General features: G+C 46.0%; 2 protein-coding genes across 2 annotated transcripts in view; both read right to left on the bottom strand.

Moving 5' to 3' along the window:
- Nucleotides 1-12,817, bottom strand: part of LOC115326481 (neprilysin-like) — a 33,079-nt gene extending 20,262 nt beyond the window's left edge. The window contains exon 1 of the mRNA XM_040209042.1: nucleotides 12,797-12,817. Within this exon, the coding sequence (XP_040064976.1) occupies nucleotides 12,797-12,817 (21 nt within the window). The remainder of the gene's footprint in view (nucleotides 1-12,796) is intronic.
- A 1,194-nt stretch (nucleotides 12,818-14,011) lies between these two features.
- On the bottom strand, nucleotides 14,012-19,012 carry LOC115326480 (membrane metallo-endopeptidase-like 1). Its single transcript, XM_040209041.1, has 3 exons — nucleotides 18,989-19,012; nucleotides 16,520-18,181; nucleotides 14,012-14,359 (listed from the first exon to the last, which is right to left on the bottom strand). Exons 1-3 carry the CDS (start codon nucleotides 19,010-19,012, stop codon nucleotides 14,012-14,014), a joined length of 2,034 nt encoding a protein of 677 aa, XP_040064975.1.
- Nucleotides 19,013-20,233: the final 1,221 nt, after the last annotated feature.

A 20,233-nucleotide genomic window follows, 5' to 3' on the forward strand; every position in this document is an offset into this window, starting at 1 on the left:
CGGTGAGCCATAATCTGATTTACTGGGGCCATTCCGTTGTTCTGCTAGAAGCTGCGCGGACGGTAATGCTAAGGGAGCTGCTCGACACTCACCCCGGATTTGCGGCCTCAAAAAGTCTCGCTCGAACAGTCTTTTGGTACCCAGGATTTGACAGGAGCATTGAGAAACTGGTGCAAAACTGCCCACAGTGCGTGTGGTGTTTACCTATGCCTGCGGCGCAGGTTCCTTAAAAATGGCCAAAGACCAACAAACGCTGGTGCCGTCTGCTCATGGATTTGCCTGTCCTGCATGGTTTTTGTACTTGCTTATGCGGATAAAAAGTGGATTTAGGCCGTTCGGATGGAGACAGCACCAGCTGACACGACAATTGACGTACTCAGGGGAATCTTCGCGCGCTTTTGTTTGCCTCACTCACTGGTATCGGATAACGGTCCGCAATTTTCCAGTAGAGCAATGGATGGCACGATTCCTTCAGGACAACCCTGTGCGTCATCTGACAAAAGCCGCATATCCCCCGCAATCTACTGAGTTAGCGGAACGCGCGGTGGGCATTATTAAAGAACGCTTAAAAAAAAAAAAAACAACAAGGAAGGCACCCTGCAGAACCGTATTTCGAAGTTTTTATTTCGATACAGGTAGACGCCAACAAATGACGGCCAGTCACCGCCAGAGGTGTCGATGGGATTTTAACCCAGATCGAGGTTGAGTGCCTATTTTCCTGGAGAAGACGACGAACAAGACCACGACAAGATCATGGGAAATGCCTCCAGTACTAGGTTGTCACTTACTCCAGGAATGCGTTTTTGGTCGCGACAGTTTCAGCCATGGCAGAGGTGGCTACCGGGGACGGTGATATCGACCGAAGGAAGGCGCGTGGTTACCCTGGACACACCTGGTGCACAACAGTGGCATCACCTGGACCAACTGCGTCAGCGGGGCGCTACACACGCCCCACAAGAGGCCGAAGGCAAGATGGAGACGGCTGAGCAGGCGGAGCAGTCGACATCGGAAGTTGAGGCCACTTCCAGTGACGGGGCTCATTACGAGCACAGTGACTTCAGGCCAGTTTAGCCTACCACACAGTTATCTTTGCCCAGGTGTTCGACGCGCAAGCGGAAGCCAACGGAGAGATTTAACTTATAGACGCTTTGAGGCAGCTATGCATGGGCGCCGTCCTAACCGACCTTCAGTTTTTGTTTCTTCTTATTCCGTTCGCTTCACTTCATCATTACCACAGCAGGACAGATTATTGCCCGCAATAATCTGATTCGACATCTCGGTAAGATAACAGAAGGTCGGCAATTGCGGCTCAATCTGGCGCGTGTTTGAAGCGCCTTGTGGACGCACTAAACTCGCACCAGATTGAGCCGTATTAAACACGGGCTGGCTCGTGCACTCGCGCCGGCCCGTGTCGCGGGCGCCAACGGAATATACTACGTCTCTGATACACAGCCTAGCGCGCGTGTACTCGCACGAGTCGACGAGATGACAGCCGGGGCAAAGAGAGCTTTAATCGTCAACTCAAATGCGAATTGCAAAATCACGTGGTCGTGACATTCCTTCGGCACCGGTGCAATGACTCCTAGATTCCACCGTGCTTTTTATGCACACTATAGAACTTGTCATTCCCCAGTGACAATAAGTTCCGTCAGGGCACTCATTGGCCATGAACACGAATCCAAATATTCGTCGACGGATTGATTGTTGACTAGCGCATACGTCCCAGTGACGCAGTTCTCGTGTCCAATGCGTGAGCTGGGCTCTGTTGACGTCCGTTTGGCGCCGGTGACACGCTTTTGGAACCGCGGATGTATCATAGTTAAAAGGCGGAGGGCTTTCGAAGGCAAGAAGGTACAAAATAGTCCGCTATATTTTCAAATGTTCGTACCGAAAAGCTGGCTTTTGACTTTCTAACCTCTTTCTTTTGGTCAACTAAACGATATGCGATTAGTAAAGTCCCAATTTGAAATCATTCATCCCAACCCAAAATTCGTTTCATGGACGCTTTAAGGTTTCCAGTCGTCCTTTTCTCAGTGACTTCAACCTTCCACTTATTTTGATAGTCTACATGCACAGGTAATTACTAATCCAGTGTCACTAAGAAGTTCTAGCCGTCTCTCTTGGTTTTCCAGATGTCCTTTGTTTGTACTCTGCTCATACACTATCACACTTGTCGCGGTGGATTCGAACATGCACCATCAAATTTGTCCTTCACAACTTAAAATCCTGAGTATCGTACGTCGAAGGTAGGAGCTATAAAAAGATGCCACTCAACGCACCTGCACACAACGGCCCTGCCACGAGTCTCTCGCTTGGAATTGTGTCATGGCCGCTCGCGAATTAATGAAACACGAACCGTTCTAATTCCAGAACCACTGGAAGAGTTATTTCGAAAACTGCACGTTGTGGTAGCTGTGCTGTTCCTCGTCGTCGCACAGTTGGAACGCCTCGAAGCAGAGGCGCTTAAAAGGGGACCGGGAAGGGAACGATTCACTCCCCCCTCCCCCCCCCCCCCAACCCAGTGGCGTTGAAAGAAGGGGAAGGGGCATAAAGGGGCAAGGGGGATAGACGTTTTTCACACGTGCCAAATTAGAGCTGGCATTGTTGACATTCTCTTGTGTCCCCTAGATACCAAGCAGCTGAAGCTGGCTTTGACGATCCTCCACAAAGTTCAATGCTGGGGAGAAGAACACAGTCGTATTTAGAATGGAAATAACTTGTCCTGCTGTCGTAATGATGGAGCGAAGTGATAAAATAAGAGGAAACAAAGACTGAACGTCGGTTATGGCGTCGCCCATGCACAACGCTCTGCAGAAGCTGTGCATGGGAGCCAACATAACAGATCTTCAGTTTTAGTTTTCTCTTATTTTCATCACTTTGTTTCATCTTTACCACATCAGGATAGCTTATTGCCATTCTAGATCCGACCGTGTCCTTGTCCCCAGCAATGGCCTTCGTGCAGGCTCGTCAAAGCCCGCTTCAGTGGCTCGGTATCTCGATCAGAGAGGAGGTTCAGCAATGGCGGCTGATATTTGGCGCCTGTGTAAAGTGTCTATACTAAAAATTCGGCAAAAGGAAAACTCCCCTTCTTCACCCTTCTTGACTTTGATTGCAACCCTCCACTCATTCCACCGACCACCCGCCCTACTTTTTTTGGGAGGTGCTGGTCGTACCTTATGCAATCTTGTGCGCAGCAAGGACGAAAACAAAAGGGGAAAACAGGACACAACAAGGCCTCGTTGTATCCTGTTCTCCCTCTTGTCCTTGTCTTTGCTGCGCACAAGAATGCACCTCCAATGCACGAGTTCTCCTACAAACAAACGCATTCTGCTGAGCCATACTTCGACTGTGTTCCAAAATTTACTCGATTCCACTCCGGAGTAAACGCTTCGCACCGTGGCGTTTCAAAACTTTCTCGCGCTTACTCGATGACGTCAGAACTATCGTTTCAGAACAGGGTTGTTTACTCCGGAGGGTGATTTCAGATCAGATCGACCAAAGGGTGGCTGGTCGACATTTTTAAATTAACTGATGTTTTTATATGCAATCGTCTAGTGTCTGGTGTAAACGAATCCACACTTAGTTTTGACCAGAAAAAAAATTCGGGACAGGAAAAATTGTAAGCCAAGAAATAGGTAGACATGCAGTTGCATTAATGCGCACTGATGGAGAGTTAGAAGAATTCAAATACCTTTTGGACGCATATTATGGGTGCAGCTTGCTTTTAGTATAATATACTAATATTTATTTATATCTTTTTTTTTTCTACAAATGGCCAAACATGCTTGCTCGGACGATAGATGGCAATATTTGGAGGCCTGTATCTCATGAAATAATTTATTCATTATGATATAATTTGCAGGTAGTATCCTACTAATATATGGATATTATTTAAAAATAAACAAAGTATCTGAGTGATATGATAGTTTGGACATATTTAGGCAAATATGGGAAAAATCACTCAACGAAAAATTCCGATGCAAATAAAAAAAAAAATACCACCTTCGATATTTTTTTCAAAATTTGGGTACCCTCTCATACTCCATTTCGGCCTTCATTTATATTGAAAACATGTTGCGTTATTTTGTTGAGAAAGAAGAGACAACTCCTCAAAGTAGGGTCCTTTTTTCAAAGCCTACACTTAGCAGCGCCGCCCTATACGAGAAGTGACTCTGAGTTCCAGCTTCAGGAAGCTATAATATACATATTTTATGTATTTTTATTCAGATGAGGTCACTGACAACTAGAGAAATTGGTCACACTCTAACAGTGAGGAGAAACTAAATACAGCATTGTACATACAGTGTACAAAAAGGTATCATATTAAGGACTAGTGATTCGAGAAAAGGTGATGCAGTGTGAAGTTTTACCTTACGGTATAATTTATATTTAAAAAAAAACTTTACTTCAACACACAAAAATAAAAATAATATGCTAAAAGTGTTTAGGTTAGTTATTTATTTCCGGGGGCAAACCATCTCAGGTGAGCGGTGCCACCGCGCCAGACTGTAAGAGTTTCGATACTCTCGATCTATGAATGGATCGTGGCAAGCCGAGATATTTTATCCTGCGAGAGGATAACATTTCATAATTCTCATATAGTGAGTGATCAGATAAAGATTATAAACAATCACCAAGTAAAATAGTAAGTTAAATACCCCGCGAAGGAAGTTGTGATGAATAAGATAACCCTGCACTGAAAATGAGCAGTCCTTGAGGCACCAAATTTGGCACTTTACACTAAGGCTTTCCTCGATGTACCCATTTATTAAAGTTTCTTTCAACCAGATCCGACAGTCCGTTCTACATATATGTCACAGGTTCCTTTCGTTGATGCTTTGCACAGCCGCCACGCGCGCCAAGACTGAATGCCAGGAAAGGCGCGCTCCATCAGCTACTCTTCTTTTAGTGGGTCCCACTAAAAGTGTGGGACCCACTTTTAGTGGGTCGCACACAAATGCTGAGTTCATTTCACCAGGGTTGAATGTTGAGCCTGCAACGCTCTCTACAGCGGCAATACAAAGGTAATAATTGGCGCAGCGCACACAAACGCACACTTCCTGGTGAGGAATACATTTGACCCACCTAGAGCACTAGGAATAAAGTTTCGTTAACCCAACGCCGGAATCAGGATGCTTGTCTTTATATGCACGAAAGGCCTCTCGGATTGAGCGTCTCAGGAAGCGCTTTGGCACGAACGTTTTCTCCCCGTCGAGCGTGACAGAGATCACGTCCTTCTGGTTAGGACCTTGGCTTGAACATTGTAGCTCGTCTTCCGTGAAGTATTAGGGCAGCAGACAGGTTCTCAGGGATCACCTTGCACCTCGTGTAAGGATCCGGCTCATACCACGCGCCATGGTTTTCCTCACATAAAACATAAACACTGTCGCCATGTTAACCTTTCAGTAGGTTAACGTGGCGACAGTGTTTACACTTTATTGTATTTAGGCGGGGCTCGAGTATTTGGGGGTTCTGCTGTCTGTCTGTGTGCCTCCTTGTGCCTAATACTAGACAGTTTTAGTATAGCGTTGCTGGCTCTTACGTACGCAATACGCAATAGTATAGCGTACGCTAAAAATGGCCTGCTCGGACCGAATATAGTTGTGCGTTACGTTTTCGAGTGAACACCGCGCATGATCTTGGTTAGATTTGCTAGAGCTGCAGAATTCCGCGTGCTTATAGCGCAACCATGCTCCTGGAAAGAAATATTGAAAATGAAAACATGTCCAATCGTTTTATTTCAAATTAAACCAAGCCGCAGCTGCCTCGTCAAGCGCGCTTTTCTGCGGGGTACAGAGGCTACGAGTAAAGGCCGGTTCAGACACTCGCGTTTGACTGCGTTGCGTCGAGAACCGAAAGCGAGTAACCGGCACATCCGTGCTTCGTGTGAAGCGTGCAATACAATTCAAAGAATCATCTTAGCACGCGATATAAGTAGCAGGGATGTCCTGGTTTCTCGCTGCCGCAACGCAGTCAAACGCAGTCAAACGCAACTGTCTGAACCAGGCTTAAGAGTGCGTAGCCAAATTCGATCACAGAGCCTCCGTCAATCTTCCCTTTGAAACGGCACCTTTTATCAATGCTATCGCGGAATGAAATTCATGACCTACTGATGTCCAGTATACATAGCGAGAACTTCGACGATTTCTTTTAGAGTCGCTCGTCCGTCGGCGATGAACTGTGCGAATAGGCTTAGCGTTGAGCAGATCGCAGCGTTGACGCACATTCCAAGCCGCGAACATTTTCACTGTGCACTCCTTCAGCTGCACGGCGATCTGATTCGACCGCCGTAGGTCCCGGAAAGAATTGCCGAGCTGAACACCACGCAATTTCACGTAACACAGAACTTTGAAAACACCACGTCGCCTTTGCTGCGCCAGTCGAGGTAACCGCCATCTTGAAACTGGTGCTCTCGTTAGGTTCGAGATCTCTCGAGAACGTCCCGCAGAGCCCGCTAGCCCGCCACGCAAAATCCCCAGCGTTGCGTGCGTACGCAATACGCTAGCTCTTCTATTGCGTTCTGCGCACGCGCACTCCCGACCCGCAATTTTATTGCATACGCAAGGCTTTAGCGTACGATCCACTAAAACTGTCTATTATCGCCCGCGAAGCCAGCGAGGGGGATGGTGACAGGCACGACTGCTCAGTAAACAGGCGTCGGCGGCTATATTTTGCTGGTTGAAGCGAACTCCCTTATTCTTGACAGCGAGCGGGGAAATTCGAAAAAAAAAATTGTATTGGCCATTTTGGTAGAACTAGCAGCGAGTGTCGCCTGCTACTTCCGTTGACTATTGCGCCATAATCGTGATCTTCGCGAGGAAATGATTGTTGCTAGCCACAAAACACTATCACGCAGAAAGGAAATGCTTGATTATGTTTTTATTCTAGACATAAGTCAGGGATATAGATGAGAGAGAGGGATGGATATTGACGGAAAGGGAAAGGAGCATATATTGCCGTAGGAAAATAAAGTAAACAAAGTTTCCAGTGGCCGGTGGCTGCAGGATCTCCTTCGGAACACTTGTTCGTAATATCATAGCTCTTTGTACACTGTAGTGTCTCCTCAATTTTAGTGCGTGAACAATTTCTATAGTTATCAATGGCCTCATCTGAATAAAAACATATATAGAAGATGTGGGTTAGTTTATGAAACTGGAACTCAGAGTCACTTCTTCTGTAAATCACTGCTGAGTGTAGACTTCGAAAAGGGACCCTAGTTTGGGGAGTTGTTTCTTCTTTCTCAATAAAATAATGCAACATGTTTTTAATATAAATGAAGGCCGAAATAGAGTATAACAGGGTACCCAAATATAAGAAAAATCGAAAATGTTTCTTTTTTGTTTATTTGCATTGAATGTTTTCGTTTTTTGATTGTTTTTTCATGTTTACCTAAATATATCCTAACTCGTATCACTCAGATACTTTATTTATTTTTAAATGATAGTAAAATGCGATCTGAAAATTATATAATAATTAATACATTTTTTTATGACATACAGGCCTCCAAATGTTGCCACTCGTCATTTGATCAAACCTGTTGGGCAATTTTTTGAAAAAAGAAATCGAAATAAACATTATTACTTTATATTACAAGCAAGCTGTACCCATAGTATGCGTCTAAAAAGTATTAGAATCCTTCTAAATTTATCGTTTTAGTTATTCACTCTCAAACGTGCCCCCTCCGTCAGTGCGCGTTACTGCAACTGTCCACCTCTTCAGGCCTTACGATGTTTCATGTCCCCATTTTTTTTTAAATCTAAGTTTGGATTTGTTTATACCAGACACCAGACAATTGCATATAAAAGCTTCAGTTGCTTTAAATACGTCGACCAGCCACCCTTTGGTCGATCTTATCTGAAATCACCCAGGAGAGTACTGACGCTACCCTCCTTGATCGGGGGGTAACGTTGGGTCAATGGACCTTTTCCACATACCGACTGCATCAGGCGGTGGCTGCACAAAGTAAAAATCGAGGAAGGACTTACCTGCGCTACCTATCTATAATGGGAGCTACGCTACCAGTTTCTTCGCTCTCTGAGCTGCGACACGTTCCCACGCGACTTTAATGAGGGGCAAACGTGGCGTCCACCCAAACGTCGTGTTTTTCTTACCGTCCACTATTTTTATTTTGTGTAACACAATTATATATATGCTGCAATTACGTTGTTCGACTCGCTGACACACAGACTTCTTCCGAATTTCCTTGATATTTCGTGCCGAATTCCACCGTTTGGCATCGGGCGCTCGAGCATGCGCAGAGCGCTTCTCGGAAAAGGTCCACTCGAGTAAATAGTTCACGTGATATATTCGTAGTCTGCTTTCTGTGACGACAGCCGTCACAGCTCGCTTGCTCCATTGGCTTTGGTGGCGAACGTTGGAAATTACAAAGAATGAGGGGCAGCCGTTTATGTTCGGTTATTGCAATTTGCTCTTTTCGAACGCAGGAATTGACTGCATCACATCAGACCGTGCACCTTCCCCAGGAACGTATATCTGTTTTTGTTATCAAATTGTGAGCGTAAACAGTATTTTTTTTTTTTTTTTATTGATGGGGTAAAAGGAATCCAGAGAAATTAGCCGGGAGGTATCTCCTGACTGGCTACTCTGGGAAGGGTGGGGAAGAGAGGTAAAAAGATGTGAAGCAAGTTAAAGGCACACACACAAAAAAAAAGCAAAAAAAAAGAAAAAGCAGCAAAAACCTATTTTACATTAAAGTTTCTTGATGAGGCCAGTCGTGGTCAGGAATCGCAAAAGGGACTTTGTCGCAAGTGTGGCGGTGGCTTCGTTTCTCCATGGTCCCAGTATCTTGTCGAGGGTGAGGTTTTCTTGGGGGGATAACTTAATATATGTTCTTAGTTGTGTGCGTTCAGTTTCATAGTCGGGACAATCCAGCATAATGTGTATCAAATCTTCCGGAGTTTTGCAGTTCGCGCAGTCTGGCGAATTAAGTCTCCCTATGATAAACAAGTACTTATATGTGTATGCAACGTTTAAGCGTATTCGATGTAGCACAGCTTGACGCCGTCGGGTGAGACGTCGAGGTACATGAAACATTAGGTGCGGGTCGATAGTGCGTAGCCGTGTCCCTTGATCGGCGGCGTCGTCCCACAGACGTTTGTTTATGCTCTTCCCCAGTATATTCACTGTTGCTTTTATATCTGACAGTAGCTTCTCCGCATCCTCGTCTTCGGCGTTGAAGGGAAGGCCGCATTCTCACGTGCAAGACTGAGAACGGTGCAACGCAGTAAATGATGTGGAAGTACTTTCGTTTCGCCCAAAGGGGGTAATGAGAGGATAGCGCTTTCAAAGCAGTAAAGGCTTGGAAGATTTCTTATATAAGTCAACAACCCCTCCCCGTCTCCTTCCCCAAGGAAGTTTTCTGTCTCATTTTGTGATCATACTTGCGTCAAAGCGAACGTCAGCTAGATATAAATGTTGAGAAAACCTTAGCACTCTACCGCTACACCGCGTGGAAGCAATTTACGCATAACTTAATCGATGCAAATTACGATTCGTAGAACATATGCCTTTGTGGCAGCTGATCTAGATTTTCTGTGATCGCGCTGATTAGTAAAAACAAGTGTTTGATGTCAAACTGAAAGAAGTAATTAATTTTCATCTGAATATACAGCCCAAATGGAAGGAGAGGAAAAAGAGCTGGTGGAGCCCCCTCAGAAAACACCGCGTCGTCATTAACATCATCGTCTCTTCGAGTGCTTTCTCCATGATGATATATTTTCTACCATCGTTGCTGTGTTTTTTTTTTTTTTTTTTTTTTCCGTAATCTAAAACGAAGCCAATCCGCGTAGTATCCAGGTGGTTATCCCGGCCGTTCCGAAATCGAGGCGCGGATCGTTTACTCGCGATGTCACCTGGTATTACACGCTAACGTAAGAGACAGGTTACTGGGGTAAGATTTGGAACATAGCCGGTCGTCTCACCTTTGCATGGACTATTGTTAGTCGAGCACGCTAAAAGCGCAAGCTATAGTTGCTATGGATGCAGCCTCGGTGGTTGCCCGAGCGCTCGTGCAGCGAGCGCTCCACTTAAGGCTGTGAAGGTACTGTTGGTACTGTTGTCAAGGTTTAACCGCTCCCTCTTGCACAGCCTTCGCAGTTCGTCCATTCTGAGGTAATACGAAGTAACGGCGCACGCACCTATGCCTTTCCCTTTGCTGCAAACATTTGTGGGGTTTATAAAGCCGCGCACACCGCGCACGGTCCCATAATATCAAAGTTTAATCTTCGCCCTGCTTCCAAAGCGAAGGCTTTGGCCTCAAATAACTCCCTCCCAAAGTCGTAAACGTCACTTTGTTGTCACCGATAACTTTCACAGACGACAAGTCTAGCGACGAGAAAGTTCAAAGTATTCGCAGCGCGCTTAGGGACAATCTAGACAGCACAGTCTCCATGGCGGCGTACGCGGACGTAGGGACACGCCGGAACGACGTCATCAGCGCAGCCGTTCAATCGGCTGGCCCCACGGTATTGCTCGCGCGCGCTCCTATGAAGCTTGCTACGACATTGTGTCCCACACTCTTGCCGGAATTTGAGCACTGAGACAGTTTGGATGATTGACATCTCGTACCGCGTGACTCCATCAGCGCGACGGTCCAATCAGAGCGCTCCGCAAACTTCGGCCCCAGCTTTGTGCTTGACGAGACTAGCGACCAAGAGCGATTTTACACGAGCCACTATTCGAACGCCTTCGCCGAGGTACTGATTATAAGGGGTGTTTACTCGACGCCATATTTTTGGGCGCTGATTGGAGCGCTTGCTCAGAACGATCTCACATTAATTGGCTGCTAAGACCGGCAATCTCGATGGTGTGGAACAGCACGTTTTAAAAAAACTGTGGAAGCTCGCCATCAGCATGCGCTTCGCAGTCACACATTCAGTTATGGCCGCCTGTGACAACGTTGGCCTGTGATTACTCGCAATAACAACCGATACCCAGAGCCGTATATGTAGAAAGTTTGGCCATTCGTTGGAAAGTATAGGAGACAAATGGAAGAGGCGCCATTGGCCGAAAGCGAGCTGGGCATGTTCCAGGGCGTCTTCACAAATCCTAATCGGGCCAACCAGAAGCCTGAAATAATACCCTGGTAGTGGTCGCGAGAAACAAACCTGATAAGGGCGTCGGAGTAACTCTCTGTGACTGACAATATGGTGCACATGATGTTTCAATCATGATCATCCAAAATCATGGCGGAAGACTGTGACAAGCGAAACGATCGACATAATCCGTACGCCAAGCTCCGAGGACCGGGAATCTGCCGTCCGAGCAGCCACACTTTATCCGAGCAAAACAGAGTTGAACGGCGCACTCGTTTCTTACATCTTTCTGCATGATAATGATCGAAACATCACGTGCATCCTATTTTCAATCACAAAGGGTTACTACACTTCACTCTTCGGAGCTTATTAAAACCAAACACCAACATTCCCATACCTTGGACCAAAACAGCTTCTCGCTACCACCACTAGGGGATTCTTTTAGGCTTCTGGTTGTCCAAGGTGGCCTTGCGTCAAGCCCACTTTCTCCGTCAGGTGCAAGTCTGGCTCTGCCCGGGCCTCCCATTGACCAAACTCTCTGCAAACACGGCTCTGCCGATCCCGACGAGCCTATAACATGTGCATCGTGCACACCGAAGACATCTTCGGTGGGTTGCAGGCTTGCGAATATGTAATGCCCCGCCGTCTGCTTGGCGTATTATGACTATCTAATTTACAGCTCGCGAAACACTACCCAGTTAAAGAAGACAAAGTCGATGATGGTTTTGCATTTTCCAATTCCAGAAAACAAAAAAAAACAAAAAATTAGTACAGGTTGCTTTTGTTATTGTTTTTAAGTGTGTGTGTGCTTGTGTTATGAATTTACAATTTTAGCAGATTGAATTGTGCTTCTTTTAGGCTCTATGACTCATCCAAATCGGCCCGAGAGTATATCGGAACAGCCCCACAATTCCCCCTTCGTGCAGTGCAATATGGGATAGTTGCGTTTCCGTAAACTGGAAGTTTACGGAAATGTCTTTGGTGGCATCCGTTTATACTCAGCTTAGAAAACATTCGTGATGTACGCTACAGCTCTCGATATTACATAAAGTTATATATTTATGAACTGGTCTATATTCCTTTAAGTCTTGCGAAGATACGAGGGCTGATTGAGAAGTAATGAGTCTCCTTGTTGTTGTTGTTTCTTGTTGTTTTTAATAGTTGGTAGATTAGCAGTGTTGTGCGGAGTAGAGCCACTAAATGAGCTGCGCTTAGCGTATCGGTACTCCGTTCCACGACATTATTGTGGGCACCGCCATTTTGGCTCGTATGCAGAGCAGACGCAGCTGCCAGTCTTCATTATTCCAAAGTGCGATTTCCTCAGCATTAGATTCGGTGTAATGAAGCTCATGTAATATTGCTTTGCTCTGTCGCGAACTGTTAAAACATTTGTGGAGGGTGGAAAAGCGTTTCCTGTGATTTCAGATGAAGCTTCAGATAACTGGCAACCATGGTTTTAAGACACAATATGGCCAAGCGTCGTTGCTCTGAAGCGTAGCTTATTTAGTGGCACTAGTGTTGAGGTTTGCTAAGGATCCTCATCCACATGTCTGCGCCTCCAGTCAGTCCATAGAAGCCTTTAGCGTTGTGCCCCAGCGAGCGATTGCACCTCGCACGTGTTGTCATGGAAGATGGCGAGGGCGTGCATGTGAGAGTAAGGCAGAAATGCGTGATTGAATTTTAAAATAACATTTAATGAGGGGTAGCTGGACTGCAATACCCTTTATATAGATCGAACGTACACCCTTGTAAATAGTGGCCATTTCTAACGCTGAAAAGACATTTAAACAAACTGCGTAGAATGAAGTTTTCTTGATACCATGAAGTGAACAAACTCGCTAGTGCTTTTGCTGAAAGTGCTAGCCAAAAATTATGTTTCTAGCGGTTTTTTTAAAGGAGTGGTGCAACGATATTCAATTGGAATATTTTTCACTTTACACGAGCTTACTGGTACTAGTGGGACTCAAGGATACTAGCACGCAACGCCATTGACCTAGAAACTCCTTTGTTGCGGTGTAATTTTAAGGACAAAAGCGATCATTTTCATTCAGTCTCTCCTTTGTGAAATTTGATGACGTAACGTGGGGACCACAGTACACCCCGATGACGATATTTGAATGCGGTTCATAGATGCGACCCGAGCAATCCGTGGGCACTCGCTTTGGGCTCGTGATAATTAGTAGCTCGAGAAGCATTCGGGTAGGGGTCCGTGTCCAATCGCTGCAATGACGACAATAGCCGAGCCATAACAATGTCTCGAACTCAGCGCGTGTCCTGTGCTTTGCCAATCCCAGCGCGGGGTTATGATCAACATTGGCGGCATATAATCGGCTCCAGGTCACGTGGCCGTTTGTTCTGGCTGCGAGTTGAGGGGTAGAACGATGCTCGTTTTTCTTTAATTTTTTTTTGGACTTCTATTGCGTGGGGCGAAAAACGAACGCGTGTTTCGTAGGTCATTAGCGTCAGGGATCCGTTCTAAGTGGTATTTGCACAAAGTACAAAAATTGTTGCATCACCCCTTTAAACAATCGAATGAATATATTGATTTTTAAGAATTCTACTTTTAAAAAGAAAATTCGGTCTCATAACTTTTCAATCAGCCCCCATTTGTGATTTATATTTCGCAGTGTGTCCCGAAGCACAACACGCACTATCGCGAACAATTTGAGCTCAAAAAGTCCTTCATCATCCTTTGGCATACCTGCCAGTTCTTGACAGAACTGTTGTCCGAACTGGAAATAGAATGCGGAGTTGAGGGCCCATAATTTTGACGCTTTATCAAATATAAGAAATAATAGTGCTAGTCGAAATCGCGGACGCCAAAAATGGTCAGATCCGTTGTTTCAGCTCCTGTTGTCTGCCGGGGAACCTATATTACTTTCCTTCACTGACAACAAAAGGCGTCCCAGAGCTTGTAGATTTATATGCCCCGGAAACGTGACGCCTGTGGGACAATGTCAATCAAAGTATGTGCACTTTTGAGGTGGATTCATGTAAGAATTGTCTGGGCAATCGAAGGCTTTCGCGAAGGCTCCAAGGTGCCTCAAGGTATCACTGCAGTAGTCTCCTTGTCCACACATCGTCTTGCAGTGGCTATAGAAGAACACTTGATCGAGCGGATAGTTCTCGAGATATTTGAGACGGGACGATTTTTCGCCTCCAGCGGCCAGGTAAGCGCTGAATGCGACTTGCACGGCAGCGATTTGCAAGAGCACTCTGTGGTCAACGTTACGGCACGCCGGCCGTGCTCCAAGACCTTCTCCGACATTGTCTATCGGGTTCCAGGATGGTTCAACCTGGCTATCCTGCGCAGAGAACAGAATAAAAAGGTTCTTCAAAATTCGTATTGGAGTCGGGCAATAATATTAGTGATAATATGGACACAGCAACGAGAGCCAGGTAAACCGTAGCGACAGCAGTCACACTCATAAGAAGTAAGTCTGCACAGAATATATGAGGCGCGCCTCTTCTTTGTATGACGGTCCTGTCATGCTGTTTATAAAAAAACTGTATTAAAACTTTCTTGAAGCATGCACATGCATAAAAGAGGTACCATGGCCAATTTCTCGGCAATTGTGCTGCATACATAAAGCGTTTGAGGATCACGGGACATAAGTTCACGTGACGTTAATCTCACCGCTAAACTTTGCGGGGAAAATTAATTCGTGTGTGGGTCACGTGGCGTTAGGTTTCCCAGTAAATTTAGACCATAAATTATTGGCCGTATAGCTTACGTGACGTGACGTGACATGAATTTCCCCTACTAAATTTAGCGGGGCAATTCATTCGGTGTGTAGGTGACGGAACGTTAATTTTCCCGCTAAATCGAGCGGAGAAATCGACGTCACGGGACCTGACGTCAAGTGACTTATACACTAATTCAACTTCCCCGCTAAATTTAGCTGAGTAACTGAATTGATATCTAGGTCTCTGCGCGGGTTGCATTATGGGTCACCACGTGCCACGGCTTCACGAAAAGCAGCTTCACAAAACCCGGAGCAACTAACCAAAAAAATAAAGTTTCGCGCAAAAAAAAAAAAAAATTTATTACTATCAAAGTTTGTTTTAAAGTTATGGCCATCAGTCTGCGTGCAGTCACCGGATGGAACCAGCATCTCCTAAAAAAGGGAGCAGATGTCCTGAAATATCAGGAACCACTAAAAGAGTCCCCTCTAAGGCAGGGACGTACGGGACCCTACTGCGACATCAGCATTGGGAGGGACCAGTGTTCTCACTGATTGAACAATAGTTCCACGCGAACCCAGATGTAGCATCCGTGTCCAGTGTATTCCCATCTGGTAACCTACATTAGTGACGCGGTACAAAATCCATCACCAAAGCTCTCCTGTTTAGGGGCTGTCGCTCTGACTCGAGATGAGCGAATACAGCTACGAACCGAATAGCGCAGACCATGTCTAACTCACTCCAACACTGGGAGGGGAGCTACAGCGTACAGGGTTCGCTGACGTGAAGGCAGCGAACGATGGAGCGCTCTTTGATGCCAATAAATATTCGCGAACATCTAGCTAGGACACACGAAACCATGAACACGCACTTCCCGAAGGTGCGAAGTCACGCCACAATTCACCGGACTTGATTTGTTTATCCGATAGTAGCACGCGTAGGGGAATACTATGAACGCCGTGATGTTGCAAAATGGCGGTGCTTGATTGATTCGCTCGGGTCGTAGCATTGACTGCGCCTAAATTTGTGGTGAAACGAAGTATAGGTGGTTCGGGTAGGTTAATAACGATCCTGCAAACGTATACCGTGCAATTCGCTTATAACGATCACGTGGAAAAACACGAAATTTCGATAGTTATTACCTATTTTCGCCGTAACAGGAGTAGAAAGCGATCCTTATTTCTAGTCTAGAAGCTACAGAAACTGTTCATTATAAGCTGTACATCCTTGTACGTGGTATCGTTATAAGTGGGTTGCACTTCGCTTCACTTTACGCCCCGACCGCAGCCGATGTGCGATCCGGTGAAGCCATATGAGCCAATTTTGACACCGCTAAGAGAATATAAATGAAATAATAAAATAATGTATTTTCGTAAGTGGTCCTCAGAGCATTGATATGCACTAGCAGGCGCACTCGGGCGGATTTTGTGATGCATTGCTTGTACGTCTAACAATCTAGCGAACAGTATAATCATGCAGCGCCTCTCTCAATAACTGTTCTCTGCCGGAGGAACCATACTGAGTGCTGCACAAAACGGTATTTTCTAACGAAAGTTTCACTGAAAATTTTGACCAAGAACCACAACCCATTGACTATGCAGCGCCAGTGTCACGAGGGTGTTCACTGAACCACGTGACCCCATTACCCTTCCCCTCAGTTCAAGGGGATTAAACGAGGTCAAATGACTGATGCTCCGAGTACGTCGCTTGCCGGTAGAGGTTCAGGAGCTTCCGAAAGTGGAGGTGATTCTGCCTTTAAGATGGGAAAAATAGTGACTTACCTTACGGTTTAACGCTTTGACGACCTGCAAGGCTATCAGGGTCCCCAGTCCTCCATAGTTCATTGACTGCAACCCGTTCTCGTAGAAGGCGGGTGGGTTGTACACGCTCTGGGTGACGAAGAGAGTATTTTGCCACATGTCATACTCAACGATGGAAGAGCTTGTCACAGGTCGCCGCAGTAGCGTGTCGTTCAGCGGCCAGCCAGATGCGTTCTTGTGGGCTGTGGCAGTGGCCATCCAGAGCCTCATGAAAGATCTTTCGCTCGAAGGGTATGAGTTATACATGGTCTCAAAATAATGCCGGTTGCTCTCGCCGCTGTCGGAGTCGGGAATTTGCGGTAGCTGAGATATCTCCCTGACGACTTTCTTGACAGCCTCTCGGCTGCCTTCTCCGAAGGCCCAGGTCTTGTTTCTTTCTAAAAGTGAAACTGTATGTTCGATTATCTCTTGCGGAATTCTCGTATCTTTCCCGCCCCTCTCTTTGGCGAGTTTTCTTTCCATAAACAATAGATTCCTGTAATGGTTTTCTACTTCGGCGTAGCAGTCGTAAGCGATATAACTTTCTCGCGAATTTTCGTAGGCGTGCAGAGCGCTCGATGCCTCGGACGAAGCAAGAATAAGGTATTCTTGAACAAACCACCAGCCGAGGTGGTCTAAAAGTTCGGCGTGGCTAAACTTATGAAATAGCATATTTATGTCGATCAGAAGCTGCTGGTCTTCGAGGAGTGCCTTATCTTCTGCGCCGAGCTTGTAGGAACCCAAATGAAGGTTAAGATACGTAATCCAGTGCTCATCTCTCAAAATATTTGGTGTCAGTTTCTCAATTTGGTGCATCAAAATTATTTTTCGCTTTGGTGGAATATTCGAAACAAGGATATTAAGAATGGCATCCTCGTTTTTAAGTAGTGTCACCAAGTCGCTTTCGTTCAGTACCTTGGTATTGGAGATGTCATAAAAGCGCTTTGCGTAAACGATATCCGACATTTTGCTCTTGACGTCAAGCATGCGCTCTCGAGCAAACTTTGCTTTGCCTGAGCGAGAAAACGAAATACTGCTTCTTGTGCCCGGCAGCAGGGTGGGAAGACTGATCTCAAACCAGAACACGACCCCCCAGTTGATATAGAGATCTAAAACAACATCCAGGGGATGCCTTGACGTGACTGCCTTATTGGGCCAAGGCAGACCTCGCTCTCGCATAAATATTCTCATATCTTCTATTTCACTCTTTCGCGTGTTCTTGCAGCTGGCGAACAAAGCCTCCGCCTTCTTCGTGACAGGAAAATTAAATATCCCGCTACTCATGTAGAGCGCCCCGTTCTTTAACCATTTCGTCATCATGTATTGTTCTGTGCTGGACACCATCACGTCGGCCCACTTGGTGTTACCGCAGACGTGGGCCGTGAAGTTCTCACATGGATCCACGCTGGCGTCCATTCCTTCTTGGAGCAGAAACTTGTGCTGAACGCAGTCTATTGTGGTGCACATCTTCTTCGTTTGGGCTTGGGGATTGCCTCGTATCTTGCTCGCATGAACGGCGAAGAATACTACGACTCCAATGAACACGAGAAAGCACCCGGAAGCCGCAATTTTTTTTATGGAGCCAGCCCGCTGGGTTTCCTCGATTTCTTTCTCTTCCTTTCGCTTCTTCAGCTGGGCCTCCGCCTGAAATCAGCAACGCAGAGGTTCAGTCTAAATAGAATTCTTACGCTTCGTCGCCTTATGTGCCTCCTCTAGGCGACACCTCTCATCCCTAGAGGGGTGAGAAGTTTCTGTCATGAGCGTTATACGTGCTATGGTAGAACTTTTAAAACGCGTAACAAAACTTTACTTAAGCAGGACTAAAGATGATCATCTTTGCAGGCGCCAAGTCTAACGTACGAGTAAAAAATTTTTGTATATGAAATATTTCCAGGGACAAGAAAAGTGTAGACGACGTGCAGTATAGGGCAATTTAATCTAGCAGAGAGGCGATCAGGCCTGAGCTGCTATAGTCATGCGGGGAGCTCAAGATACGTTAATCTCTTTCAAAGGAGACTACAATAAAGTGCAGCATTTTCTATTGTAGCAATGCCGCAATCGGTTGTATAGCTTGGCGTTGCGACATTTTACACTTTTCGGCTAGCAATAAACTGAACCAGCTTAAAATTGCCGCTAACGGTACATAATGGTGATGATTGAGAGTGGTGGAATACCTGAGTTCTATTGTCCACTTTTTTTTTTAACGCTAGGCGAATTTCATGCTAACATGAAGGTACTCTTTAAAAATAACAATAGCCCAAAAGCACAAAAAAAATCCTATCCGGACAACAGTAAATTATCGTTTTGGGGAATAGTGCATAGTGTTAGTGAACTCTGACCCTACGCCTAATAAAATCACGACCAACAGGAATTAATATTAATATTACCAACCCCGGGTATGTATACCCATAGGCAACACTGTATTATAAGGCTTGTCTAAAACACACGCACCTTTAGCGATTCGCCAGCAATCATTTCTGGAGTGCGCTGCGTTTCCATGTGCAAACAAACGACTGGAACGTTAAGAGTAAGTCTGAAGGATGTTTCTGCATTATTGGCGCAGTTGGTATCGGGGGTTGTAGGTGTGTCTCGCATTTAATTAACTAGTAGTTCGTTGTTTGTTCTACACCCGACCTAAAGCCCCTTGTGTTTGCGTTTGTCTTGCAAGTAGCATTAAATTCGACAGTGCAGGAGGCACGTGTCTCGAGAGTCCCCTGGAAGCAAAAGGCGGCGCAGCACTGAAATGAGCGTCCCTTGGAAGTGAATGGCGGCGGAGCACCCGCTCATGGCACGTGTCTTGTGCATTCCCACAACAATGGTTCGCTATACTTGAAAGCATAAATTTGATCAAGGTTCTTTAACCCGACCCTTTCTTCTATCTGACTCTAGTAGACCGATCTCACCAGCCAGTTTCCCTTCGCCACTGGTGACGCAATGCATCTAGAAAACTTTATACTTCGTCTCACCCTAGCATGGACTAACTGCGAAGGCTGTGCTAGCGCGAGCGGCCAGCCTTGACTGCCTTGACTAGAGCACTTGCTTCACGAGCGCTCGTGCAGCCGCCGCGGCTTCATTCAAAGCGACTAGCTCGCGCTTTTAGCACGCGTGGCTAACAATAGTCCATTCTAAGGTGAGATGAAGTATAGTCTTTCTGCTGGTGCGACAACAACGCTGGAGCTCTACCGTGTAGAGCACGAGACAGGTCGAGCCCTCTCGTGCACTACCGTCTTCCTCCTGTGAACTAAAGTTATGGCACCGTCATGCATGCGGCGAACGCTTAGCAAGATCTAGGGTGTCTCAATAGCCTTCCGTTTAGGGTGATGCCACCCTTCGTAGTTCCTGTTGTGTCCTACTGTGTTTATCTTTCACCTCTTTTTCTTTGTGTTGTCCGATCTGTCGCGTTATTCTTCAATACATCTTCTTTCTTTTTCTCTTCTGTGTTCGGTCCGAATAAATCCGTAAAGCCTGGTTCACAGATTTGCAACGGTTGCGTTCGCATGCAACCGAAACGACTGTAACGGCAAAACACCGCAACAACGGTGACTCATGAATTGCTTCGCGAAGCTACCCCTTACATAGCTTGCCATGCTGTGTACGGCGAACACTTCTCCCGGTGACTTTGTCGTTACGGTCGTTTACGTTGCTTGCGAACGCAACCAACGCAGATGTGTGAACCAGCCTTTAAGCGGGTTTCAC

The sequence above is a fragment of the Ixodes scapularis genome, unplaced genomic scaffold (assembly GCF_016920785.2).
Source record: "Ixodes scapularis isolate PalLabHiFi unplaced genomic scaffold, ASM1692078v2 PGA_scaffold6__148_contigs__length_123643588, whole genome shotgun sequence".
NCBI lineage: Eukaryota > Metazoa > Arthropoda > Arachnida > Ixodida > Ixodidae > Ixodes > Ixodes scapularis.